General features: G+C 40.2%; 1 protein-coding gene across 1 annotated transcript in view; it reads left to right on the top strand.

The window, feature by feature from the left end:
• Positions 1–27,768, top strand: part of abca12 (ATP-binding cassette, sub-family A (ABC1), member 12) — a 37,480-nt gene that overhangs the window by 8,023 nt on the left and 1,689 nt on the right. Inside the window, exons 12-51 of the mRNA XM_068746686.1 lie at positions 678–877; positions 1,185–1,261; positions 2,211–2,341; positions 2,710–2,880; positions 3,279–3,440; positions 3,609–3,801; positions 4,499–4,638; positions 4,756–4,875; positions 5,033–5,123; positions 5,421–5,600; positions 5,887–6,196; positions 6,780–6,894; positions 7,151–7,480; positions 8,003–8,072; positions 8,172–8,306; positions 8,705–8,866; positions 8,964–9,147; positions 9,646–9,864; positions 10,640–10,836; positions 11,230–11,387; positions 11,671–11,904; positions 12,109–12,256; positions 12,525–12,771; positions 14,156–14,245; positions 15,065–15,152; positions 15,293–15,420; positions 15,871–15,958; positions 16,163–16,271; positions 17,700–17,754; positions 19,516–19,693; positions 19,860–19,975; positions 21,688–21,847; positions 22,069–22,322; positions 22,620–22,824; positions 23,463–23,572; positions 24,163–24,313; positions 26,087–26,221; positions 26,821–26,924; positions 27,148–27,240; positions 27,441–27,546. Of these exons, the coding sequence (XP_068602787.1) occupies positions 678–877; positions 1,185–1,261; positions 2,211–2,341; positions 2,710–2,880; positions 3,279–3,440; positions 3,609–3,801; positions 4,499–4,638; positions 4,756–4,875; positions 5,033–5,123; positions 5,421–5,600; positions 5,887–6,196; positions 6,780–6,894; positions 7,151–7,480; positions 8,003–8,072; positions 8,172–8,306; positions 8,705–8,866; positions 8,964–9,147; positions 9,646–9,864; positions 10,640–10,836; positions 11,230–11,387; positions 11,671–11,904; positions 12,109–12,256; positions 12,525–12,771; positions 14,156–14,245; positions 15,065–15,152; positions 15,293–15,420; positions 15,871–15,958; positions 16,163–16,271; positions 17,700–17,754; positions 19,516–19,693; positions 19,860–19,975; positions 21,688–21,847; positions 22,069–22,322; positions 22,620–22,824; positions 23,463–23,572; positions 24,163–24,313; positions 26,087–26,221; positions 26,821–26,924; positions 27,148–27,240; positions 27,441–27,546 (6,144 nt within the window). The remainder of the gene's footprint in view (positions 1–677; positions 878–1,184; positions 1,262–2,210; positions 2,342–2,709; positions 2,881–3,278; positions 3,441–3,608; positions 3,802–4,498; positions 4,639–4,755; positions 4,876–5,032; positions 5,124–5,420; positions 5,601–5,886; positions 6,197–6,779; positions 6,895–7,150; positions 7,481–8,002; positions 8,073–8,171; positions 8,307–8,704; positions 8,867–8,963; positions 9,148–9,645; positions 9,865–10,639; positions 10,837–11,229; positions 11,388–11,670; positions 11,905–12,108; positions 12,257–12,524; positions 12,772–14,155; positions 14,246–15,064; positions 15,153–15,292; positions 15,421–15,870; positions 15,959–16,162; positions 16,272–17,699; positions 17,755–19,515; positions 19,694–19,859; positions 19,976–21,687; positions 21,848–22,068; positions 22,323–22,619; positions 22,825–23,462; positions 23,573–24,162; positions 24,314–26,086; positions 26,222–26,820; positions 26,925–27,147; positions 27,241–27,440; positions 27,547–27,768) is intronic.

Genomic DNA, 27,768 nt, shown 5'->3' with positions numbered 1-27,768 from the left:
CAAATATTAATCATGCATAATTGGGGGAAGAAAACAGCACACCAGGATATTCAAAAAGCAGTCAGTCTTCATTAAGTGTTTTAATAAGCACATTAAACTGGAGGTAGTACTTATACAACATCGGTGCATAGCTTAATTCAAAGGCTTTGCAGCAGACAGTGTGTGCTCCATGATAAATGTGCCTTCAGTGTTATTAATATGATCTTATGTAGAATAAAAGTGGTTGACCCAGTGCCTTTTAAGTCAGGTACCAGCCACCTTGTCACAATCTCATTGCTTGCAAAGAAAAGAAAAACAAAAGCCTGCTGGTAAAACTTTGGTTGGATTTTGAGTAAGCCGTATGTTCATAGAATGACACGTATGTTTTTGATTAAACACCACAGGTTACATGTTCAAAATAACGTTTCGAAATAGCTGCAAATCATAACCCAAAAGCTTTCTTTGAAAAAGCCTGCAAGCCTGTGCTCAAAATAAAAGAGGGAATCATCAGCAAAAATTGTATCTTCATAAAAATTGTTGGTTGGAGTTCTGTTCTCCAAAATAAATAATTTATGAAAGTATCATTGCATCATATTCGGTGGCACAGTATGGCTGATAAACTGTCTTTGTTGCCTATGTTTAATCCTGTGCTTTAGTCAGACACCCCTTATGATGCTTGCATGGCTGATTACTCTTAGGTGTGTGCACTGGAGGAATTGCCGTCTGTACGTCAGACGTTGAAGATCTTCTTCATGGAGCCTGGTGAACTGTGTCAGATATATCTACCCAGCCTGCAGATTGTGGTTGATACTCTGAACATGGACGGTATCAGTGTAATCGAAGCATTCTTTGAGACCATCTTTGGAGACCCAAAGTCTTACGATGTCCCATCAAACTGGTACGGTATTGTCTTCATCCTTCCTCCATTCTGTAAGGATTTTGTTCGCATTCGTACAAAGAATCCTTCTCATACTATCATCTTAATCGCACATATCCATTTAATATTTTATGATGAGTAATATTTTACAGGATTTGCACATTGAAGGACATAAAAATCAGTCTGCAGAACTTGCAGCATTGTATTCCTTTATTTCTTTAAATACTAGGAAGCTTCTGCTTCTATAAAATATTTGTGTTTTACTCATGTATTTGTGCATTTATCTGTGTTTGTTTGTGTGTATTTACATTTGTGTATGTAATTTCAGGACCTCCAGATTGACTGAAGAAATGGGTTTAAGTGCCAAAAGCCTGAACTCTCTCAATGTTAATATCACCTCCCCCGGTGAGACCTTTCTGCATATTGTAGCAGTTTATTGACACCAATTTGATTTGGGTTTCTCAATAGCAAAGGATACAGAACAATATAACAATGACAGTAGATATGGCATGCCTTCAGATTAATGGGAAATAAATAAAACCATAGCAATGAAGCAAAGGGCAACTTTACAGATGTTACATTACAATTGACACAAATCCAGTTGCCCTTTAAACCCCAAACCCATGACATTCTCCCAGAGTTTTCAGAATCGATTAGCTTTTCCAGAGCAACATGTGTATGATGATCTCTCATAATATATTGATTTGTTTTGTTCCATGAAGCCTGTAGCTGTTGCTATCTGGTGCCTTCTGATCTTGTACCACTCTAAGACACCAGACTTTATTACCGTAGCACTCTCAGCCATAAAATCACTCAAACAATGAGTCACAAAAACAACGCAGTCCCTCAGTCCATCATTCGCATGTGTCTTAAAACCAGTGTCCTCTCTTCCAGATATAAATTTGCCATTGCCCAGCATGCCTGTAAAATCAGACAGTGATGAAGGTTCTATGCCACAGAGTAAAGGACAGATTTGTGCTGGTGGCTGAGAGCTGCTTATCATTTGCAAGATCAGCAGCCGGCTGTAAATAATCGTAGTCATAACTTTGTCATTGACCTTTCCTCGTAAATGTTTGGAAGCAAATGCTGATCACAATGAAATATCTTATCACTACATATTGCTAATTTCTTCATTTTGGGCCTTATCTACAACTCTGCACAGTGTAGTTGTGTCATTTTATGTCCAGTGCTCACGTTCATGAGGATTAATATTTTTTTTTCATAAGGAAATGGAAGTAGAGTTTTAGGGTGGTGAAAGTATAGATCGATACTGAGTTTACATTTAAAGGAAAATAAATACAATCAATATCATAAGCAGAAGTAACTGTTTCACTTGTATGCCTTTATTTCCTAGGAGAGGTAGCAGTTGGCCAGTTGCTAAAGAACCAAACAGATTTCATTTTGGATGTACAGCAACACATGGATTTTGATCCGGCTACTCTTCGTCTCCTGTTGGGGACCACACTACCAAATCGCAATTTAGAGGTGAGCAGGAGCATTGTCAGTATGCTCCCACAAGCAGCATACATTATGGAAGTGAGCATTTAATGATACTCCATATGCAGGATTTGTCAGCACCATTCAAAGGTCCAGTTCTGAAAATATATGGAGGCCTACAATAGATTGTTTAGTGATAGATCCAAGTCGGGGTTATTTCATCACCTTGGAATGAAACTCAACAATTTTACTGTCTTCCTCTAGAATCACTGATGTCACAACATAATATAACATAATTTATATTGTGTTCATCAAATGGAAGGGAAAACAAAGTTACATATTCCAAAAATGATATGCGGAAATCAGGTTTTAGTGGATTTCACTAACCCTAACTTTACTCTTTCTGCCTGAGACAGATCCTGGCCTGGCTGCTCAACCTGCATCGCTGCAACGCCTCAGATTTTGTGGACATGAATGCACAAGAAGTGGCCCTGTTAAGGACCTTCTGCACCCTGTCTCATGAACAGTGGTACATTTTCTCAGTCCTGGTGGCTCGTCATGTAAACATGGAGAAAGTTATCTACAGGGTAATTCTGAACAGAGACTAAATCTTTTCTTCAACATGCTGTACTGCTCTTCCCCTCATTTCCTAAAATACATCAGATAATGTAGGATTTTGCACATTCTGTAATGCCTCCAGATACAAATAATGGAATTCTGTTTTGCTGCTGGGAGAAAGAAAAACAATTGATGCATTTTAGCATCATTTTATAAAATTTACAACAATATTTCTGTTTTGTTACCTGCTTAAATAAAGCCAATAATTAAAATGCAACTGGACTTTATGAGAAATAAAAGCTGTTAGTTAACTTGCTCAGCTGCTGTCTTCCCAAAAAAGATCTTTTGACAGACGGAATAATTTTAATAATGTAAAGTCTCAATGAGGTAGATTAATAATAAATTAATGTTGGTCTCTTTCTTTTAGATGGTGTTGTCTGAAGAGGTGCAGTCCTTGGTTCAAGTTTTGTTCCATGCGGCTGAGAGTACAACCACAATGATGGAGGAATTCGTTCCAATCCTTAATGACCTGCATAGCTACATGGAGACCATCAAAGAACTTGAGATGATAAACGACATCCAATATAGCGTGTGTAGTATTGATACTTTACTACTTTTCAGGATTTACAGTTAAAATGTTTTCCTGTTTGATGATTTGCGTATAATCTTTGATCTCCAGGTATAGTATACTGGACTGGATGAAACCTTTCACACACCCAAACCTAACCCGAAACGTTCTGACCTCTTTTCCCAACAGGCGAGAAAAAAGAAGAGCATCACCTCCAGCAAGTCTTCATTTGTCACCGTTTCTCAAGCTTTGTGCAGTAATGGAATGACAGCCCTATTTGGAATCTCCGAAATGGATATCAATCCACAGTCAAGCCCCCAATTCCCTGACAATCAGCAGAGGCAGGAGATGATTGAGAAGTTCAAGATCCCACAAAATACCAGTAGGTTCACCAGACATCTTTTTTTACAAATGAAATTATCAATGCAGTTACTGTAGCATAATTTTCCTTAGCTACCAAAAGGATCTAATGACGGTGATTATTAATCTTAGTATGAGAATAAATATGTATTAATCCTTGCCTAAACCTTTATCTGGATCTGTAACAAAATGCGATAGATCCCATCCTGGTTCTCTCCTCATTTCCTGAACATGTTTCCTGTGAATTTATGTAATTGAATTTCGATGTGTGTGGACTCTGACAGAGGAAATGGGAATTCATAACTCTAAAGCAAAACAGACAGAAATAACCAGCTGTTGTAAGGAAATCAGGAGCGAGCTAAACCGTTTCACCACTGCTTCTCCAAGAAGACATTTAGTTTAGTCAGACTTCATAGAGGGGAAACAGATTAAAGGATAAGGCTGGCAATATTCTAAGGTGATATTCTTTATGTGCCTGCAACTAAAAGCAATAATCCCCATGATAGTTTTACCCACACATCGACCATAAAACCTAACCCTATATTTCTGACATTGATATCACTATTACTTTGTAAAATATTAAAGAAAAACTAATATTTCCGAAATGGCAGTTTTCTTTCTTTTTAACGAGATCAAGCATTTTTGAAGATACATCATGAAATGACCCTTAACCCATATATTTGGATAGCAACATGAAGATGTTCTCCTGTTTTGTGTAGCTCCCTTCTGCATGAACATGTACCTGGATATGGTGAACACTACAGGAGGAGCAATCGCCTGGGCTTTCCTTAAACCATTGCTGGTGGGAAACATACTGTACACTCCTGACACTCCTGTGACAAGAGCCATAATGGAGAAGGTGTGCATTACATGCTGTATAGATGAATACATTCAGACGTTAGATAATCACTTGTAATGATTAATAGTTATTGGTATGCGGTTTGCATCCTCTCATCCTTCGCCTATACTTCACCAGGCCAACGCAACCTTGCAAGAGTTCGCAAATCTCAGGAAGAACTCCCAGGAATGGATCGAATCCTCCAAATACATGTTAGACACGGTTGAATTACTCAGACAAACTCTGCCAGTCCTGCAGGTAAGAAAAGTCAAAATCTGCCTCATCTTTATAATCTGATTATTCTAGCCGGTCTGCTGTCTGAAAGTTTGGAGATAAACTTGGTCGTGGTCCTCAGTGAGTTTCAACAGCTGAATATCGTGCTTTGTCTTTTCCACTCTCCCTCCACTCGTGCCAGAATTCCCTTGCCAATTCCTTTGTGAAGAACTTCATTGAGATGCAGACAGACATTGATGTCGGCAAAATGAGGGAGACGCTCAGCAACTTCTGTGAGTGAGCATTTGAAGGTCTTTTTTTAGCTGCAGAATCCATTGTTACCTTTCTTTTCCTCTCTCTGTCTCTTGGTGCTAGTGAAACACACGATCAAAAAATGGGACAAATCCATAGCTTTACAGGATGCATTGCATTTGTTTCAACGTTAATATCTACTGCTTCTGTTTTTGATGGGGTTAAACAATACTTCTTAGATAACATATTACATTTCTTGACTTGGCTCCAAGCCCTATTCTAATATGGATTTGACTTGTTTAACCCTCAGTAATTATCATATATTCTTTTCTTCAAAGCTAACATGACAGTCATGTTGGACAAAAACAAACCCATCATGAAACAGATCACCACAATGTCCCAATTGATGGTCCAGCTGTCTTCCTGTATCAAATTTGACCGTTACCGTGGTTACAACTCCCCTGACGAGCTCAATGAAGCTGCAGAAGTCCTCGCTGCAAACCGCGATCTCTACGCAAGTGAGTAAATGTTGTGATTGATGCACTCTTTCTGTTCTCCAGGTTCATTAGATGCATTGACACACATGCACATGCAGTAGTTCCCAGACTGAAGACTGACCTAAGTCATTTTTTCACTCCCTGAGCATTAATTTTCCATCATAACAGTGGGCTTCAACTAAGTTTTACAACCAGCCTTATTTTCATTATGCTGATTTCTTTGAGCTTCGTTCTGCTTTTACGGTAAGATCTGGATTGTCGTGAGTAAAACTTCATGTTGTGACATGGTATAATCTTTTTTTTGAAGGTGTCATCTTCAAGCTTCCCAAATCCGAAAATGCATCGACATCCACCTCCTCATCCTCCTTGCCACCAAAAATCAGCTACACTATCCGCATGCACATGGACAATGTGATGCGTACTGACAGAGTCCGAAACCACTATTTTATAAAGGACTCGCACATCTCAGCAAGTGTCACGTTACGCTACAACCGCGGCTTCATTTACCTGCAGGAGAGCATTGAAAGGGCCATCATTGAGATTCAGACTGGACAGAGAGTCACAGAGCCAGCTGTCCAGTTGCAGCCCTTCCCCTACCCTTGCCACATCCGGGATGAGTGAGTCACCTGTATATGCAAATACACATACAGCACTAACGTGTTCCCTTCATGGATGCATGCTTTAAATTGTCTATAGATACACTACACTCTGTCCAATAGATCATGCTTGTGTGTAATGCCTATGTTTATGCTTGTGCTAGAGTGCTTTGTAAGACAGTACTGAAATCTTATTTATGAAGCACAAGTGGCTCTGCTAACTGAAAGATATGATGACCCTCACCTCTCTGTCCTTCTGATTTATTACACAGCAGTGCAATGTCTGACATGATAGCTAAGAAATATAGCTGTGTGGTATGAAAAACAGCAAGCGCTAAATTCCCATTTGTCAGATTCTGGATCTGATTCGGTCAGAAATTGGAAAAAAAAAAAAAAATAGATAAGGATTTATTTGTGTAAATAATGTGAGGATTACACCATGACTGTCAAACATTCTCCAACCCTCCTGGATTAACACTCGACCACTCCGTGTCTCTTTCAAGCCATCAACTGGAACGCCAGACCTTTTCACCCAGTGTTTGCCAACGATTGGACACCAGGTTTTCTTGAAAAGTGATGTTATTTCCACCTTTGTATTACGCAGGTACCTGGATGGAATCTCGATTGTCTTTCCGCTTGTTCTCTTGATGGCCTGGATGCTGTTTGTGGCTGATTTTGTGAAGAAACTGGTTCATGAGAGAGAACTGAGGCTACATGAGGTACTGTTTTCTTTCAGTCTAAAAATGATAAAACCTGCTGCGGCACATTGAATTATTCAGATGGCATCGCCTTTCTGACTCAAAGTTGAAAGTGTTTATGGTCATTCCTTTATTTAAACACAGCAAGAGCTGTTTAGTTTTTGGGCTTTTATTTATCTCTAGATTTCTTCATTATAGTAAACTTTAAAATGTTCCACTGGCAAACAAGCAGATAATCACTGAATTGTAATCCTTGTGCTTTTTTTATTTCCCACAGTATATGAAAATGATGGGTGTCAACCCGCTCAGCCACTTCTTTGCCTGGTTCCTGGAGTGTGCTGCTTTCCTCCTGGTGACCATCTTCTTCCTCACATTGGTGCTCAAGCATGGCAGCATCTTGCCCAGGAGTGACGGCTTTGTCGTTTTCTTATTCCTCTGCGACTATGGTTTGAGCATTCTGGCCTTTAGCTATTTGATCAGCTCGTTCTTTGACAAGACCTTCATTGCTGGCCTCAGTGGCAGCCTCTTCTACATTGTCTGCTTCTTCCCCTTCATCATTTTCATGGCTGTTGAGACAAGTCTTACCTTTTCTCAGAAGAACGCCCTGGTGAGGAACCATCTCTATTATCATTCAGGTTTATGAATCTCGTGATAAATGTGTCATTATATCTTCTAAACAGACAATAACATTGTATAATATATTATTTGGAATATACTAAACATTTGATGAAAAGGTAAGGGTAATGCAGAGATCACTTGTAAATATATATATCCAGTGTATCTTTATTTCTCTGGAAGCACAAAAAACAAAATCATTTGGTTGCTTGCTCTTTGATGTTCCAGTTATTTGAGGTGAAACATTAGATTTTTATAATCTGATATAACGTCAGTTCTATCAGATTCCCATTCCCATATAACGTCAGTTCTATCAGATTATCAATTCTACTGACGTAAGCATCATCAGAATTGATTGCCTGGAGGAAAACTCCATATTGTAAAATTATCTCTTCATACAACACAAAGTCGTCAGACAGTAATTACTGAGATATGCATTCAATAAAGAAACTTTTTATTTTTTTGTTGCTTTGCTGTCTCTTCTCTGTCTAATTTGTCTTTCACTTTCCCACAGGGTTTGTTTTCCCCGACTTGTTTCAGTTATGCCAGTCAATATGTGTCTCGCTATGAAACCCAAGGAGAAGGTGTGTACCTGTATTTGCATCAAACGAGATCTTTTTTCGATTAAAACCGCTTCAGTAAGTGACAAACCAATAAAACCCTTTGTCATCTGAATTCTTTAGGCATTCACTGGAGCAACATGTACAGCTCTCCTATTACTGGAGACACATCTTCTTTTGGTTGGCTTTGCTGGCTGTTGCTCATTGACTCTATCCTCTACTTCTTAATCGGTGCTTATATCCGCATGGTCTACCCAGGTAAACTGCACAGTCATTTACCATCAACATGGCCTGATGTTTATTTTGTATCTAAATGTTTTGCTTTGTCTAGGCCATTTGCATCTCCTTATCTTATTTGTCAGATCAGCTGCAGTTGAAACTTATTAGCAGTTTTTTGATTAGCATAATGTGATGATATAAACATTACTGACAAAGCAAATTAGTATGTGCACTCAATCGGCATTTGTCAAGAACAGTAGTAAACATTTAATTATCCTATAATTCTGTGATTTTATTTTTAAATGAGGGAAAACTTCTTAAGTGATGCTTTTTAATTTTCTTTATTACGATAATGCTGTCAAAATCTAGTGTGAACTAATTGCAGCCGATTATGGTTGCTTTGTAATCTTGTGTTTGAACACATTTGAATCCTCCAGGAAAATATGGCCTCCCTGCCCCATGGTACTTCCCCTTCAAACCCTCATTCTGGGCTGACCTGTGCTGCTGCGCCAAGTCAAGCAGCAAAGGGCATAGAGGACTACTGTTCAACAACATCATGCAAAGAAGCCTCCCTGTCTTCATGGACAATGAGGGAAAAGGTACAGAAAATAAAATCACATGCCTCATTACAATTGAGTTTGCCTCTGGCTTTTAATCCGACTCACCCGATTGCCTCTGTGTCCATGTTTCTGTCAGGTCAGAGCACATTTTCTTCTCAGACTGTTGAGGACCTATCCAAGCTCAGAGTGGGCGTTTCTCTCCATGACCTCACCAAGATCTATGGCAACAGAGTGGCTCTTCAAAACCTTAATGTTTCCTTCTACGAGGGCCACATAACGTCACTGCTTGGTCACAATGGAGCCGGCAAGACCACCACTATGTACGTGTGGCACAGTTGTTTCCCTTTCCACTCTATCAGCATGTCCTTGAATTAATACAAGTACATTTTGGCAATATATACTCTACATAGAGTATTTTAATTTGATTTGTGCATCCCTTTAATCATCTGAATGGGCTGCTGCTGACAAAGAGATTGTTTTGTTCTGGCACAGCAAATGCAGCATGGTAGAGATTACCCTAACGGGTCTTCATCAACATGACTAACTTTGCTGATGCTGCTAGCCGTAGAAACACGCAATGAATGCAGGAGCAGAAGAAGATTTAACAACATTAAAGAGAACCAGAACGGAACCAAGATGAGATTTCATGTCCTTTACTCTATTAAAACAGTTTAATAGGATGAAAACAAAGGACGTTTTCAACAATATACGCAAAGCAAGCACGTGCAAATTTGTTCTGTGCAACTTCACATTTTACATTAGTACTTTATAAATCTATCGGTTCACTCGTGCTATAAATTATGATGTGCCCTGCACAGGTCTCTTCTAACTGGGCTTTTCAGCCCATCATTCGGTTCCATCGAGGTTTACAGCAGAGACATGCAAACCAACATTGATGACATTCGCAAAGATCTCGGGGTGTGTATGCAGTATGATGTCCTGTTTGATCACATGACCTCCAAGGAGCACCTGCTGCTGTATGGCCAGATCAAGGCGCCACAATGGTCTCCCGGGGAACTGCGAGAACAAGTTCGCACGTAGGTGACCGATCATCATACATTAAAGCATAATGTGTTGTGTCTTGCAGATGATGTAAGGGGTTCAGGATCACGATGCAGTGCTATATTTTACACCTGGTTTCGTTCTGAGGCACACTAATAGAGTGGCTTTATCTCATGTGGTGGCATGTTTCAGCAATTAAAAGGAAATATGAGGGGAGGTTGTGAGAGCTTAACAATGAATATAAAATAGTGCTCAATACAAGTGAGTGGTTAAACAAAAGAAATGTATGTAAAAACGACAATATTATGAGCATGTTAGATGATGACTAAACCTGCAGTAATGCTGTGAATTTTTATCAGTTATGTACAAAAAAATGTTACATGAATAAATCATTTATCTATTGGTGTGAAATATATCAAATACTTCATCAGTCACTAAAGACATGGTGAGAATACAGTTGTGGATCGGATCCAGAATGGACTCAGTCAAAAATATAAAATGTTAACATTGAAAACTCCATTTATGGATTCAAAAATCTGTTAAAAAATACACATCAAGTCTGATTCACTTTTAATTTTCATGGTTGGTGTATAAAGATACCAAGAACAATGTATAACCTTTTGGTGATGATCCAGGAGAGATCCTGGATTATGGATCACTTTGAATTTTTTTGTCCTCTGGTTCCTGTTGTTCAGAAACCACCTGCTGGGTAACTGATGAAGTTGTAACTCGGAAGCTGGGTTTTAATGCTTAGGAAAATGTGTTGACATGAACTCTGCGCTTAAAGCTTTTCATTGAATTCCCTACCAGGATCCTAGAGGAGACAGGCATGTACGATCACAGACACAAGCGGGTGGGCGCCCTATCTGGCGGCATGAAGCGCAAGCTGTCAATCTCCATCGCCTTCATAGGGGGCTCTCGCCTGGTGGTTCTGGATGAACCCACCACGGGAGTCGATCCATGCTCAAGGCGCAATATCTGGGACATTATTATCCAGCATAAGAAAAGTGAGTCTCTCAGACACATATTTTAATTGTTAATATATGCCTGTGCACAAAAGCCAGTAAATATTGAAGATGTATTAAAGTATAATCGCAAAATCACAAACAAGTGACTTAAATCTTGATAAGAAAAAAAAGAGTTCTCCAGGGCTAAAAATCGAGCAGTGTCCCCACCATAATTTGTCATACTTTTCCTATTATTGGTATCTCGAGGTGATGATTGTGTACACTAGTATTTTTCCCCAAACATTCCAATATTTTCAAAGCAAAAGTGTAGCAATGAAATTGTATTTGATACAGTCAATTGCCACATGAATGCAATTAACTTTAATTTGAGTTAATATAATATAATTATAATGCAACAATAAATACTGTTTCTATATGTGTGTTTCATCTCAGACTGCACCATCATCATGTCCACTCACCATCTGGATGAAGCTGAAGTGTTGAGCGATCGCATCGCCCTCTTGGAAAAAGGGGGCTTAAAATGCTGCGGATCTCCTTTATACTTGAAAGACAAGCTGGGCCAGGGCTACAAACTCACTCTCACCAAGAAGGTAATAATCCTGATGCATTTAGTAACTTTCTCATGACATTATTATGGAGGAACCAGGCCTGTTGGTGGGTACATAAATCGTAGGTTTTATTTCTGCCACATTGGACACCAAAGTAGCTCACAATACATATTACAATAGTGTGACTTGTATCAGATAAACAAAAAACTGCAATACAGCTGCTTTGTTGTTGTTGTTGTTGTTGTGTGTGTTTTTATTTTTGTATATGTGAAGTATTTGTGTCTAAACAATGCACATCCTAACCGATTCCTGTTTTTCTCTGCAGACTCAAGTAGCAGATTCTGATCAGATTGACACTGCTGAACTGAAATCGTTCGTCCAAGCCCATGTGCCTGAAGCTCGACTGAAAGAGAGCCAGGGGGGTGACCTAGTCTACTCACTGCCGCCCTTCACCTCTTCCAGTGCCTCCTCATACCGATCACTTCTGACTGCACTGGACTCTAACCTGGATGCCCTTCAACTGGGAGGCTATGGCATCTCTGACACAACCCTAGAGGAGGTAAGTTCCTTTATATGCACCCACAGGAGTGGGCAGGCGTAACTACTGAGCTACTTGAAAACATTTCCCTAGTAAAACATGGTAGATCTAGATGTGATAGCGATTGTGAATTCATTAAGTAATTTAGTGATAAATAATTAATACATTTAGACTGACATGCTCATTGATATGCACATATGCTAATGTTGTCTTTTGTCTCTGCAGGTGTTCCTCCAGTTGATTCACGATGACACGAAAGAGGACGATGAGGACGTCCTGCCGTCCATCTCAAAGAAAGTCTTTGACACCGATTCCATTGACAGCTTCCAGTCAGACCTCAGTGAAAGTACCCCTAAGTTTGGTGACAGGAACAGTGAGTTCACTCGTATTTATGTGTCGTGGTTTTTGCTTTGTAAAGCGACCCCCCCCTGACCCTAGCCATGCATCCGCATGCATCTTTTGCTCATCTCTGTCTTTTGCTGACATTTAATGAAATGTAATCAATAGGGAGGAAAGTTGATTGTGATTGATGAATTCCCCTGGCTGCATTTATAAGACTTCCTATAGCTCAATATGTTGTAGAGAGAAAGACCTAGGTACACAAAAATGACTCAATACTGTCTCCAATTTTTCCCCTCTAGAATTTAACAGTTTGAACACGGTGTCTGGCTTGGCCCTGGCCTGGCAGCAGACGACAGCTATTTTGATGAAGAGGTTCCTCCACAGCCGTAGAGACTGGAAAGGCCTAATCGCTGAGATCCTTCTTCCTGTGGTGTTTGTCGTGTTATCTATGGGTCTGGGCTCCCTCAAGAGTGACCTACGGCACCATCCAGAGCTTGAGCTTAGCCCTGCACTTTACAACATCTCACCAAGCTACTCTTTCTTCAGGTCAGTCCCCATTGAAAAAAACCCCCAAAAAACACTCGGGGGAGTACACAGAGCTAATCGGAGTGGTTTCGTATGAGGCATGTTTGGAGTGTTCCAAACTCTAATCCATTGCTCTTTTATATTAACTCACTGGGGAGGTCAGCCCAAGAGACAACCAACACCAAGGCTTCTGAAAAAAAAATTTTTTTTACATCCCAGCAATTGTCTTCATGTAAATGACTTGTCCTGCGGTGAAGCTCAAAAGATGACAAATATATTAGCGTTTACAAAAATCCAGCAGCTTGACCTCCAGTTATATGTTATACACTTTATTAGCAGTGGGCTGCTAACTGAAACAACCTTGCGGTCTTGGTGACGAGTTCAAGTACCTCGTTCCTGCATCATTTGCAGGGTTTCCCTGTCTTACGCGTAAGATGATATGATATTCTAAAATGGATGGTATAGCTTTAGTGTGTAGGACAGACAGGCCTTTTGAAGAGGCAAGCAAGAGAGAACATAAGTGAAAGAGATGAGCGTGATGAAGATGATCGAGAGGCGAGATCAAAGTGAGATGGATTGAAGGTGTCAGGAGGTTGCGATGAATGCCTTCTTTCTCGAGAGGTGCTGCTGTATGATCAAGGGGATGCCTCACAAGGGAGAAAATGCTGAGGTGCCAATCCCTATCAAAAGCTATAAGGACGCTCTCCTCTGTCCTTCGTTGTCTTTAGCTTGATATACAAGCCATAGACTATGACTAAATGAAATGCACTCGTTTATGTTTCATGACATCAATGTTAGGGCTGGGAAGGCACTGCGATTAGTTATTGGCAGTTAATATTCAAAGATCTCCTTTTATCTGTCCATACAACATCCGTCCATCCATCCATCTATCTCCAGGTGTCACTCTGTCTCCCAGATGGCATCTCTCCCTGTTTCGCCTCCGACATGGACATTTACTTAACACCATCAAAATAAGATGACCAGAAGGCATTCTCATCACATGACACCCTAACCTGAAATGGTTGAACAAAACTTTCTGCCCCCATCATTTCATACCCAAAACCAAAAGTTAAGGTTTCAAGCCATCCATTCCTTACGCAGACATTGCTCCCCCCCCCCCCCCCCCAGAGGAGATGTCTCTAGTGTGTTCGGTTCTTCCTCAGGCCCTCCTCTCATAAAACTAACAAATTAAGGTGAACTGGCTTTGAGAACGATTCGGTTCATTCTCTCATGTGCTGCTTTCAATCTACTTAACCAGAACTGGCAGAGAACCATTAACTCAGACCTGGTGTGAGTCTGACCGTCATCCATAGTGCTTCATTGTCGCACCTGGAGCTTGGTGTTTGTCGCACGTGTCATCAGTCCCTTTGTGTTGAACCTGACTTTTTGTTTTCTGGCTTCACAGTAACCAAAATCCCAACTCCAGCCAACTGGAAGACATCATGATGTCATTCCCTGGGCTTGATAACTCCTGCCTCGACAAGTCTGATGATAAGTATGTTATTACACCTTATTTACCCCCCCCCCCCCCCCCAGATGAATAAGAACATGTTTTACGTGCTACTTTGTCTCTTGTAATTTCAGCTCTCCCTCTCCTTCACTAATGTCCCTCCCCTCACTTTTTCTGCCGCTCAGCTCAAAACACATGTGGCTGCAAGCCTGCAGCAGGACAGTGGTGTGAAAGAATCATTTGTATTCCATAAACACCTTGTGTTTATAGGGGAGATTTTACCCTCCGAGACACTCAAATCAATGTTGGTGCTCATGGACCAGACCTCAGATGCATTTTAAAATCCTCGCCCCCCCCCCAAAGAAAATAGAGAGAGAGAGAGAAGAGGAAAGAAAAATATAGAGCAATAGAGCAAAATGTAAATGTCTCCTTTATGATGTTATTTAATTACAGCATGACATCGACAGTAAAGCTGATGGAACACCGTGAATAATCCCCATACTATGGTCAATGGTGCAGATTTATTTAAAATAGCAGGTGTCCATGTAATGCTCCAAAATGCTTTGTGTTCTGCCAAAAGGGTTCCTCAAAGCATTTGGCAGAAAAAATGTGGGGGGAGTTTTAGAGCAATACACAAAAAGAAGATTTCACACGATGCAATATTACAGCACATATATAACGGCTTTGAAAACCTTTCGGGTGTTGGATAAAGTTGTTGGGTCTCAATCAGTCAAAAAAACATGCATGCTCAAAGTTACAGCATTAGTGGTTTTATTGTATTTTTTTGCTACTATATTTTTTTTTTTACTTTGATGATGGTCATAATATAATCCTCTATTTAATTTCTTGACTGTTTCTTTAAAGGATTTGCACAACAAATACAAACATGTGGATTTCCAGTGGGAACAGCTCCAAACCATTTAATATGTGTAAATGTACACCTAAGGAACAGGTGAGACTGGGTTTTTGAGAAGTATACAGTATGTGTGTATGTGAGTGTGTGTGTGTGTGTGTGTTGTGTCCTCGTGTGCTCATGTGCATTATTGTTTGAAAAATGGCAAATGTCAAAAGTGTGTCTTTGATGCACTGTAGATTTGTGATGAGGATAACTTCCAGCCTCCCCGTAAGAAGGTTCCTTCATCTCAAATCGTATATAACCTGAGTGGCATCAATGTCGAGAGCTACCTGGCAGCCACGGCAAACGACTTCATCAGGAACAGGTGAATGCAAGCAGGACACAATCTCAGTTAATGAAGCCACACTTAGGATTCAGCCCATGCTCCATTGATAGCTTGTGCAACCTTTGTTTTAATCAATACTACAATTTGATGAAATCTATGATATTCCAGGAAGATATCGGCAGTTAAATAAATGTTTAATGCTTTTCCCAATTGAAGATTCTATTTTGTAATGTTACATCAGGCTTTGAATGATTAGCACTGGCAATGGAAACATTTGGAAATCATTTGCAGCCTAAAACATTGATTGGGCCTTATCGTTCATTTTTTTATATTTGCTCTATAATGTTAGAAACCTAACAAAGAATGTTGATTTTTGTTTGATGAAAAGAAAAAAACAAGCCAGCCAAAAGAAATGCACTGTGTCACAACAGGTATGTCAGCAGTAATGGGAGCTCTTTGTTTTGATCGATATATGTTTACCTCTTTCAGATATGGTGGCTTTTCTTTTGGCATGCCTCTCCCCAAGGACTTACAAATAGACATGTTAGCGGTACCTGAAAACCGCACTCTGTCTAAGGTACGTATCTCTCCTGCTTCCCTGCAGCCTGTTTCCTTTAACATGACGTCCATGTTATTTGGCTACAATATCAGTGCGCTGCATTATTTCGACATTGTCGCTATCTTGAATATGCTTCGCTGCAACACGTGTGTACATTTCCACCCGTAGCAGAGTGATTGATGGTTTCTGTGCATATCTGTTTTTGCGTGTACATGGGTTCAGGTCTGGTTCAACCCTGAGGGTTACCACACAATGCCAGCATACTTAAACAGCCTCAACAACTTCATTCTACGCTCCAATCTTCCAGCGGACAAGGATCCACATGAATATGGTGAGCTGAAGAAGAAAAAAAAAACACAATTAAAGTGTGAATTTTACGTTTGCATGAGCCACAGAGGACAGTGATCTGTAAATGGAAATAGTTAGGATCACTGCTATCTGATTTCTCATCTACATTTCTAATAGACATTTCTTGCTGTTTCTTATTTCTCTAATTTTTTATTTTCATTTAAAAAAAAAAACATGTGCTTTTTTTGTGGTAATGTATTTCATTCCTTTAGTAACTTTCTGATTATTAGAATAAATGAGAATGAAAAGGATGTGTATGTGTGTGTATTTAATATGAGGAGCACAGTAAACAGTGTGCACGCTCATGGTTCATTCCACTGGATTGAAGCCAGGGGGTGCTGTGTGTTCTTAGACTCACACCGCCATGCATGTTGAATACTGATGAGTGGCCGATCACCGGGGAGCTTGTGTTAAAGAGAAGGAGGCTGGCCCGCCTTCTCAGCACCGTTTCAGCTTTGAGTTTCAGCTTGACCACCTGCCTACCAGCAGGATTAAACAAACACACGCACACACACACACACACATGCACAATAACACAGAAAAGTACATGAACACTCTTTTTTTTTCTCACAGGATGATAAAAGCGCTCAAGGGTAGTAAAATAATTTCAATGTTACCTGTGGACTCACAGCAGTGGCAGAGGGAATCAGAGGTGGGCTTTCATGGAGATTACTTTTCAAGGGGATAATTTATCTGTCAAATGAGAAGCTCTAATCCTCACATTGTGGAGTGAAATTCCAACTGTGGTTTGAGACCCGTAAAAGTTTAAAGGGTCCCCAACAATCTGTCTCACAGGATTTCTGACCATAACCACTCACTGCCACAAATTTGGCTGTCACATTCAGCATTGACAGGGGATTTCACATCACTGTTTTGTATTGTCTTTTTGAATTTTTGAATTTTGACCGTGAAAACCTGTAACGGGATTTTGTCTAATATTTTATGAATATAAATATTAGATACAGATGGAGTTGTCTCACCAGAAAAGATACAGATTGGTTCTGATGATGGTCTGATTTTTCAGCAATAATGGTTAGGTTATGATTAGATCAGGTTTGGATTTGTTATTAGAACTCACCACTGAAGTGTCCTTGAGCAAGGCACTGAACCTCCATCCTGCTCCAATGCTGCTGTGCTTTGGTTCATTTCCCCAGTCTCGTGAGTATAAGCAGAGACATGTAAGGGAGCGGTTTGTGTCTGTGAGAATTAGAAAGACACTGGAAAATGATAAAGAAAATTCAATTTTCCTTGTGTGCGCTGGGAAATGAAATCATCTCGCACTTTATTTTTCAATTAACTGTTTCCTAGGCTAAGGGAATATGATTGCTCCTTTGGTACCCCAGCTGAAAAATAGACTGCCGGCTGTTGTTTTTCTGTCGTTAACACAATCCTCTCTTTCTCTCTATTACAGGCATTTCAGTTTTCACTCATCCCTATTATGGCCGTCTGGACGATGAGGATGTGATGTAAGGACGCACTTTAAATTCAGGATCAGGATTAGGATCTGGAAAACTTGTTTGCAACAACATTTCAGAAAATTAAAATACATGTGTCGTGGCATACAGTGAAAATGTAACATTTCATATACCAACAGATCATTGCAAAATTTAAAATGTACTTCTGTTTAAGATCGTAATATATGACAAAATAAATGGATTCCACTTAGCATTAAAATAGGTGAAAGTCACACTGATTGTTGTTGCTCTTCAGTTGAGCCAACACTGAGTTCTGGAAGCATCCCTTTTATGAATTCAGAACATCAAAGTCTGGATGTGGACTCAGGGCAGTGAGGTACATGACAGCAGTATTTACCCATATTTGATTTTCCAGATGGATTTCCCTGAGCTTGCACTATTGATTAGAGTTCCAATAAAATGAGTGTTTACCCTGAAGGTGACACAGAGGTGGATTGATTCAAACCTAACTTCCCGAAATGAGTTCATTTTAAAATACTCCACATTCTGCTTTAGAAACCCAGACTGTGTGTTTGTGTGTGTGTGTGCGTGCGCGTGCACGTGTTCCAAAGGATCAAATCAAATAAATCCTTGCAAGAGTTGGTTGAGCTGAAACAGTCACGCCATGAAGCCCTGTTCTCTCCGGAGCCATATTAGTGTCGACCGTTTCCCTGTGCTTACTGACCTTCAGATTCTCCATTTACTCCATATATCTTTATATGTGTGGCATTTACATAGCTGTTAGGCTGCTAAGGCACTGTGTCGACTGTCATTGCACAGTTAGCTCGCCTTCCATTCTGATATTCTGCTTCCTCAGTTTAAGATACAGCTGGCGTATTACTCCAAATGTCTTGATCCTCCCGGTGTCGACGTTTTGGCCTTTGGAGAAAGTACTGAGGCTATCTTGTCCGTGCTGATAACAAGTCTGCTTTGTAGCTGCTGGCTATTCTCTGTAGTTACTGCTGCCCTTCTACGCCCACCACATGCAACCCTTTGTGACTGTCTCCTTCCCACATGGTCCCTCTGCCAGCTTCGTCAAAGTGAACTTTTTCTGCCTCGGCTTATTCTGTTTGGTTGGTGGTGTTCTACCCTGGTCAGAAGAGAGAGAGAGAGAGAGGGAGGAAAAGCTTGTCCTCTGATGTGCAAGGCTGAAAAGAGAGCATGAAAGATGAGCAGGCAGTGGCCTTAACAAAGTTTAAATGAATGTGCTGGTTTGAAGAGAAATCGAGTAATCAAGGGCTTAGTTTGCATAATAGGCTCTGCAGTTTCGCAACAGTCCCGCTGTTTCACCTACTATACAGCAAGAACAAGTGCGAAGTTGTTCTCCACATAAAGGCATGTGTTTCTTTTCCAGTCATTAAATTGTCAGGGGCAGGACGAAGCATGTCCTCCGTTGCTGTTTTTTTGCTATTAATTGGAGGTCTTATTATTGTGAGCTTCTCCAATAATTCATACGAGTCAGGTCCCTGCAGGTAACAACGTGATTTGGCTTTTAAATGGGCCATTATTTCTCGAAGAAAAAAACAAAAACAGGTTGACTCATCCAAAGTGACTCAGCTCACCAGAGACTTTTGCTTCACTTCTACATGTTGCTTTCTTTTCATCTAAAGCTGTGGCAAATAGGCTATACAGGAATAAGTTAAAATTGTAGGGTCGCTCAACACCCTGGGATATAAATGGGTATCATTATGAGCTGATGATAATCCATTATGGACATGAGAGATGACTAATGTTCTCACACACATTTGAATGATGCTATTTTCTTCCTTACAGTTTGCAAGGAGTCCTTCATATTATCGTGGCCGTGTGTATGCTGACGGGTTATTCAATCGCGATAGCCAGCTTCGCCATGTACGAAGTCAACGAGCACCACAGCGGCTCCAAGATGCTCCAGCACATTGCTGGCGTCAGTGAGCCCCTCTACTGGGTTGTGAACTTCTTTTACGACATGGTAACTTCTTATTGGTACTTTTTGGTACATCTCTGCCCTGTAAATCACTTTTGGATCAGCGTTAGCAAATCATTGCCCTCTGCATGCAATGTTTTTAGAACTCAACCCAAAAGCACGCACAGCAATAATGAAATGTTGCTGCAACCTATTTCTCCTTTTTCCACAGGTCTTGTATCTCATCCCTGTGCTCCTGACCGTTGGGGTGATCGCAGCCTTCCAGATTCCAGCATTCACAGATGGGCAAAATTTGGGTGCCATCACTTTGCTTCTGGTGCTCTTTGGGTGAGTAATAAATAAATAAATACGGTACATAAATAATGGGGAGGTGATACGGGATAGGGTTGGGGTTTTCTGAAATGATGATGATGAATATATTTATTAGATAGAATGTTAAGGTACAAGTACAGTCACACAGTAGCATGTATTACAGTACAAGTACAGTCAAACATCCTGTCTAAGAGGAGCATTTCAAAAAAGCCCTTGTGGTCTTGTTTCCGTTGAAAGTCCTACATAATGAAAGGGAGACAGCGCCCATGAGAATTTACAAGATCCAAACTTTGGATAAAAACTTTGCATAAAAACCGTACTTTGTAAGGCAAAAGCGTACTGGTTGACAGGTATGTCCAAAGTGTGTCCATAGTGATGTTTTGGCCCATTAACTGAATGAATTAACCCCAAAGGAAGAGGGAATAGTATAAAAACAAAAATCAATCAGCAATAAAGTCTGATGTTAATCAGCGTCATATGGACTAAGCCCTGGTCAGTCTGCTGAGAGACAAGCGATTGTTGCAATATACTGTAGCTTTCCTATAAGAATTCAATTCCCGATGCACAAATCACCCGAAACATCCAAGGAGGTTTCTTATGGCCCAACGTATTTCAATGTTCTCTACTGGCTTCGTTAATTCCCAAACCTCAGTCAGGTTTTACGGCACTGGACATAAAGTAGCCATAGCTTTGTTGAAATGCAAACACAGCTCCATATGTTCAATGTTCTTCAAAAGACAGATGGCGCTAGAGCTGAAAGCCTGATACTAGATTGCTGCTCAGCATGTTTTTGCTATTTAAATACCATAAATACTGATGAAGAAATGTACGGAGTAGGATCTGGATGCAAAGGGGCTTAAAGGAACAATGTTGTGACCAGCTAGTTATTGGCTTGAGAGGCAGTTTCAAGATGCAATCCGAGAACAATATGTTGGTTTTTGGAAAGACGTTAAGCCGATTCCATACCATTGTTCTCACATCTGGATTAATGAGATTACTTACCTTTTTCTTTAGCTGTAGCTGAAGCTTAGACTCTTACTGTATGTTTCCTGTTCCTTTAACACGCTTCATCCTGAGCCCCAGATTTCAGGAGGCCAATGCAGCATTCTGCCTCTCATTTATCAGAAAGATGTCTCCTTCCTAAGCAATGAATACTCCCAGCCTTCCATCTCTCAGTTTGCACCCACCTGGTCTTGTCTGTAGCCTTATTGCTTCTGTTCTCTGTCATGGCTTGGCACTAGCTATCTGCCTATACAGCACCTTTTTTTTTGGGGGGGGGGGGGGGTGCATGGAACGCAGATGCTCTGTCAATTTATGTTTGTGTCTGTCTCTTTCTTTTCCCAACTCTTTCTCCCTCTTCTCTTCCCCTCTGTCATCCTGACCAAGACACCCCTAAGCAAATTAATAGGCAGACTGTGTGACGGAATAGGGATAAAAAGAAAAGGGATATTCTGCCACAAGGGGGATATGGAAAGAAGTAATTTATCTTCCTATCTATCTAAATGTAGCCCTTATTTGGTGTGGTATTTTACTTCTTACCTTTTCAGTATTCTTTGGTACCCATTTGCATCAGACAAACAGCTCCTCTGCTTATCTTGCTACAGGCCCAAACTATTTCAGTCAGGAAAGTGCCTATAAGTTTTCTGTTTTTGGAACTCTAATTTAAGGTATACATGTGGAGATATTTTTTACTAGGGCTGCCTGTAAATTGTCTTGTCATTCCTCAGGTTTGCTACTTTCCCTTGGATGTATCTACTGTCGGGTGTATTCAGGGATCCAGAGATGGCCTTCATCAGCTATATGTGCATCAACCTCTTCATCAGCCTCAACACCATCATGTCCACCTCCATTTTATTCTTCACCAGTCAAATTGCAATTCACCCTGAGGTCAGTGTAAATGGCCTGATTCTGGGTGCAGAGATTACACGCACGTTGTTTCATGCATTTTTGCGTGATGCTCAGTCGGACCATGTTGATTTAGTGATATAGATTTACAGAGGAGTGTAACAGGAAGTGAAGATTTGGCCTTTGGTTTTATGCCACCTTAGATTTGGCTTCATACCATAAGTATTTTACCTCTCTCCGCCTGCTCTCCTTCTCTCCTGCAGTTCATCAAGAAAGTGTTCCTGAAGCTGAGCCAGTCCTTCCTAATCTTTCCCCAATTCAATTTTGGGAATGGGTTGATGACACTGACGAGGAAGAGCATAGAGGTGCAGATCCTCAAGGGCTATGGCGTCGATGTCTATGAGGATCCATTCTCCCTAAATATCCTGGGTTGGATGTTCATCATTTCCTTTGTCCAAGGCCTGATCTTTTTTGCCCTACGCCTCCTGCTCAACAAGTCACTTATACGCAAAGTCAGGTGAGGAAAACAGAGATCTGTGGTCTTTTCAAGAAAGATCAATTTCAATTGAGAACATCTATATGTAAAAAAAAATAATACAAATGCAGTCGAGAGGTTTTTTTGTAATTTATACCATCATCATCACGAGATAGATAAAAATTGTCTTCTATGAAAAAAATCTAAAAAATGTTTTACATTTATTATTATTAAACTAAAAGACAATCCATCAATATGTCAACCACAAATGTGACAGGACACTTTCTCTTTGTCTCTCCATAACTCACTGATGCCCCCCCCCCCCCCCCTCCCTTTCAGGCATGTCCTTTGTGGCAGAAAGACAGTGCAGACTGCATCTTGGGAAGATGTGGATGAGGATGTGGTAGGTGAACACATGCGGGTGTCCAGTGGAGCAGCCAGCTCAGACATCCTACAGGTCAAACAGCTCACCAAGGTCTATCAACACCTCAAGAAGAAGACCTATGTTGTCCAGAGGCTTTCTGTGGGGATCCCTGCAGGAGAGGTCAGCACACCTATCCTTAATTAGAATATAAAATACTATTACAAAGTCAGTAGGATACTAAGGAAAATGAATGAGCGTGACTGTAATTATCCAAATAATCCCAAAGTTGCGGACGTTGCTAATGAGGTTTGTGTGTTGATCACAGAGTAGGAAAAATGGTCAACTGTTTCTGTTATGTTGAAGTACAATTGGCTGCCAGTACAAAATCAACATGTCAATATTTACATATTACATTTTTTTTGATTTGGCAAGACTTATATCACAACACTTTCACATTCAACCTCAAGCTGACAGACAGAAGCAATAAATTTAATCCGTGATTTATATTTTTTCTCTCAAAACCTATATTCTAACAATTTATTCTAGTCTTTAAGATGAATAATTTTCACATTATCATTGGTAATGTTTTTCCACCAGATGGCTCTGTCTGAAAACTGTTTTTCTTGTAATGTGATTAGAATTGATGGCTTGAAATCATGTCCCTGTTCCTGATTGTTTACTGTAAGACAATGCAATAGCAAGCGCCTCTGTGCTTTATCACTCTGTGGCTGTAAATCGGTCTTTGTATCTCTATAACCCCTGCCACCACAAGTCCACTATAGTTTTACAGTATTGTAAAGAGGAGTGTTTCCATGCAGTGCTTTGGTCTGCTGGGAGAGAATGGAGCGGGAAAAACTACAACCTTCAAAATGCTGACCGGAGATGTCAGTCCTACTGAAGGCACAGCACAAATTAGGGACCAGGATGGGTAAGATGCAAAAAAAAATGACTTCACCATAATAAAACACATACCATGCAAACTTGTGATATTTATTTTGCTTACGCTAGTTGACGCTACATACACCTTCCTGCATAAATCAGGTTAGCAATGGTACTCTTAAAATATATTCTTGCAAATAGAAGATGATCACATGACAGAAGCAAACCCTTCACAAGACAAGGCTTCAAATTAATTTCCACAGGTACCCAAGCTGCACTGGCTAATGGATCTGAGGCCGCACTTAATTTGCATAACACAAATATCTGCAAATGAGGGATGTTATTACTTTGCATCAACCAAAATTTGAATGTAAATGGTTTGGGATTTAGCAAGTAGCAGCTCTAGCTCTCTCTGTGTATACATTCATATCAGGTATAAACCGCCACTGCACTACCGAGGCAGTGTTCAAGTTAAGAATAGCTCTATTGTTCAAGCTTTTCAGCAGGTAGTCCCAGTCCAGGAACAGCACATTGCAGACAGTCAGGATAACAGCGCACCTCATATGTCTATCTAGTTCATGCCATATAAAATAATATATATATATATATATATAAATATTTTGTCTTTTCCTCCCCCAGACGGTTGGTTGACATAATGGAGTGTCGTAGCAAGGGAATCAACATTGGCTACTGTCCCCAAGAGGATGCACTGGACAATTTGCTCACTGGAGAAGAGCACTTGTACTTCTACGGTCGCATTCGAGGCATCTCAGAGAGGGAGCTAGATTGGGTAAGAATGAGAGGGAGCGCTTGCACTGCATTTCAAAAGTCTGGCTTGTAACAGTGCAAAATGTTTCCTATAAATACAAATGCAGGCTCTTATTGCAAGTCTAGTTACTGTTTGGTGCTTCAATGCAAAGGGATCATGGCATTTGAAGCATTACGTGATGTGCATAGGAAAGCTGCATCCATCTGTGGCAAAACGGAAAGGCTTTTGTTGTCATCTTGTACAAGCCAAACTCTAGAATTAAGCTGATGCCGTATGCTTCACAGCAGAGAAATCTACATTTAAACGACACTTTGATGATGAGAGGATCTCATTTGACATGTCACTTAAGCCCCATTCTTCCAATTTATCTCTGTGATAACTAATCAGTTTTGCTTCTGTGGTGATTGCGAAGTGAGCCTGCTTTTGCCGCCATCGCTGCTGACATGAGAGGAATCTGCAGAGCAACCAATCAACAAGATGATGTGATTTATCTATATATATATATGTGTGTGAAAAGAAACAGAACAGAAATATCGCATCTATCTAAGATTATTTCTCTCTACATCTACACCATTTCAAAATTTAGAATGTAGACGCGCAAGTCATTGTTTATTAAAATCTTGGTCGTATTATAGAGAGAAGCGATTTGCACACATGAACATAATCAATCTGGCTCTAATTGTCATCGCTGTTACAGCTCCTTTGACAACAATGGCCACATCATCAATGGCATGGCTATTTAAAATAAACTTGAGGTTGCCTATAGAGTTCTCTTATGTTGTCTCCCGCTGACAGTAGGCTCGCCGTGGATAATGGGAAAAGCCCTAATGGGGTCATTTCACATTGACGTGGCTTTGTCAGACAAAATGAGCTGATACATGAAAGGTGATAGAAAGGGGCTTTTATGTGAGGATATGACAAAGGAAAAAAAAAAAGGTGTTTTGATCAGAAACATACTGCATTGCCCCAGTGTAAGCACTCACGTATCCTAACCTGCATAGGTGAACTCACAATTTTATAGAAATAAAATCCATACCATACCATAGAAAGGTATCTATTCACATATCTTTGTTAATTTGGTTTCCAAACCTTCCAAGACCAAGGTGTGCTAATCGGAAATATTTACAGCATGCAATTTTGCATGATTAATAGGCTAACATTGAATTGCTGAAATGGCTATGAGCTATTTAAATGTCTTAATTTTGCTTACACTGTGGCTTAATGCACAGGATAGATTTATATGTACCAAATAGAAACCCTTGTCGGTTCCTGTTGCAGCCAACAGCATGGAGATCATCTAGAATGATGATGAAATTTGTATACCTTTATGGCCCTAGAGCCATGTGCATCAATCATTAACCATTACAGAACTGCTAAACCATTACATATCTTCTCCAATACTTTTCCAGTTGCCATGTTTTCAGCCTATTGTTTTCTGTTTTGAAACATTCTGATCATCTTACTCCAGATCACGTGTTTGTCGTGTTGGCCATGCATACAACTGGTTTTCATCTGTTTATGTTGGGAAACTTAATCACTCTTATTGCATTGATAAACCGGAGTACTGGGTGATGACAAAACTGAATACATTTATTTGATGGTTGGGAGTTAGAACTGCTTTCACATATAAATGTAGCTACTGTTCTGTCATCGTAAAGGGTCGAGCATAGTGCCAAAGCGGCATTCTAATTGAAGACGGCTCAACAATGTCGTCTCCGCCAAACTTTATTACTGCATTTAAACTGTAATCCATCTTGATTTGTTGATGTGGTGTTCATCAAATATATTTTAAAGATGGTGAAGTACCTGCTGATGAGGCTGGAGCTGAACTACCATAAAAACATCATTACTGACAGCTACAGCTGCGGCACCCGCAGGAAGCTCTCCACTGCCCTGGCCCTCATCGGGCATCCGCAAATCCTGCTCCTGGTGAGGATACACCTGCATGAGCAACTGAGCGTTTTATTGCCCAGTTGGCCACTGGACAGCAAATATTAAACTAATTACACCTTACTGTTCTCCCTGAAGGGGTCATTGGAGTAAATACTGATCTCATGGCAGATTTCATGTCGTTAATTAGTCTGCTTTCTCGTGCTTAACTAAAGGTGGTCCTCCCGCTAATTATTATTTTTTGGTAACTTTGTTCCTATTCTATTTCTCAATGATATCTTCTATTTTTCTCCTCTTTTGTCATCTCTCCATCTGTGTTGTTTCCTTTCTGTGGCTTCATAATTTTCCATCCTCTTCTCTCGCTGTACCTTGTCTTTTTTTTTCTTGTTTTTATATTCATCTATTTCTGTCTTTTTTTTTTCTTTCAACACTGGGCCTCTTGTTTCTCTTCCTATTTTGCAATCACACCTTTGTGTTTGCGTGTTCTTTTTTGCCCTACCCTTACTCTTCCCTTCTTCTTCTTCTGTATGCACTGCACGCTGTTTGTAAAACACTGCCTGTTTTCTCTTGATCATTCTGTTTTGATTTCAAACTCACGCATCCCTCTAATCCTTTTGTCATTTGTCTTGTCACAACAGGATGAGCCAAGCTCTGGCATGGACCCTCACACCAAGCGTCACCTGTGGAAAATTATCTCTGAAGAAGTGAAAGGAAAATGTGCCGTGGTCCTGACTTCACACAGGTTAGAAAAGTAGTACCCACTACTGCCACAGACCCACTTTGGATTTTACAGAGGAAAATTATATATTGTCAAATCTTGTATTTAGCATTAGGACTTCAATTATATTGATGATTTATAAATATAAATATATTTATTTTTTATGAAACGACAATTATAAATTACTGTATACTCAAATGGTCCTTAGATGACCTTTTATCTTTCTTCCTTTGTCTGCCGATGTCAGCATGGAGGAGTGTGAGGCTCTTTGTAGCCGACTTGCCATCATGGTGAAAGGACAGTTTAGGTGCCTGGGCTCCCTGCAGCATATAAAGAACAGGTTCGTGACCTCTGCTAATCCTTGAATCCAACCATTACAGCCCCCCCCAAACACATGCCTTGTCTCAGCCTATAGGGTTCTTACCCCATATGGGCTTTAATGCAATAAAAAAACGTCTCTGTGTGTACTGATATGCTATTGCCTTAAATGACTTATGCTTGTAATAACTTTGCTTTCTTTATAAAATTGACTTTTTTTAGGTTTGGCATTGGTTTCACCGTGAAGATGTACTTGACTGAGACCTCAGGTGACACAAAGACAATCACTGGCTTCATGCAGTGCAGATTCCCCAGCACTTACCTCAAGGTGAGCTTCAGTCAGAGAGTGCCTGTAGAGAAAAAAGGAAATTAAATACTGTGGTATAGGACTCCTTATTGCTAAATGGTCTAGGAAGCATTACCGTAATTAAGCATTAACTACAGTTGTTTTTAAGAAGCGCTGGACTGATTTTTTCCCCCGGCAACCTGCTAATATCGCCTTAAAGAATAATTAAGGTGAATGTAGTAGCAAATCTATCATACTTCATTA

The sequence above is a fragment of the Brachionichthys hirsutus genome, chromosome 12 (genome assembly GCF_040956055.1).
Source record: "Brachionichthys hirsutus isolate HB-005 chromosome 12, CSIRO-AGI_Bhir_v1, whole genome shotgun sequence".
Lineage (NCBI taxonomy): Eukaryota > Metazoa > Chordata > Actinopteri > Lophiiformes > Brachionichthyidae > Brachionichthys > Brachionichthys hirsutus.
The sequence above is the reverse complement of the archived record's forward strand: the minus strand, read 5'-3'. Positions and strand labels throughout refer to the sequence as shown.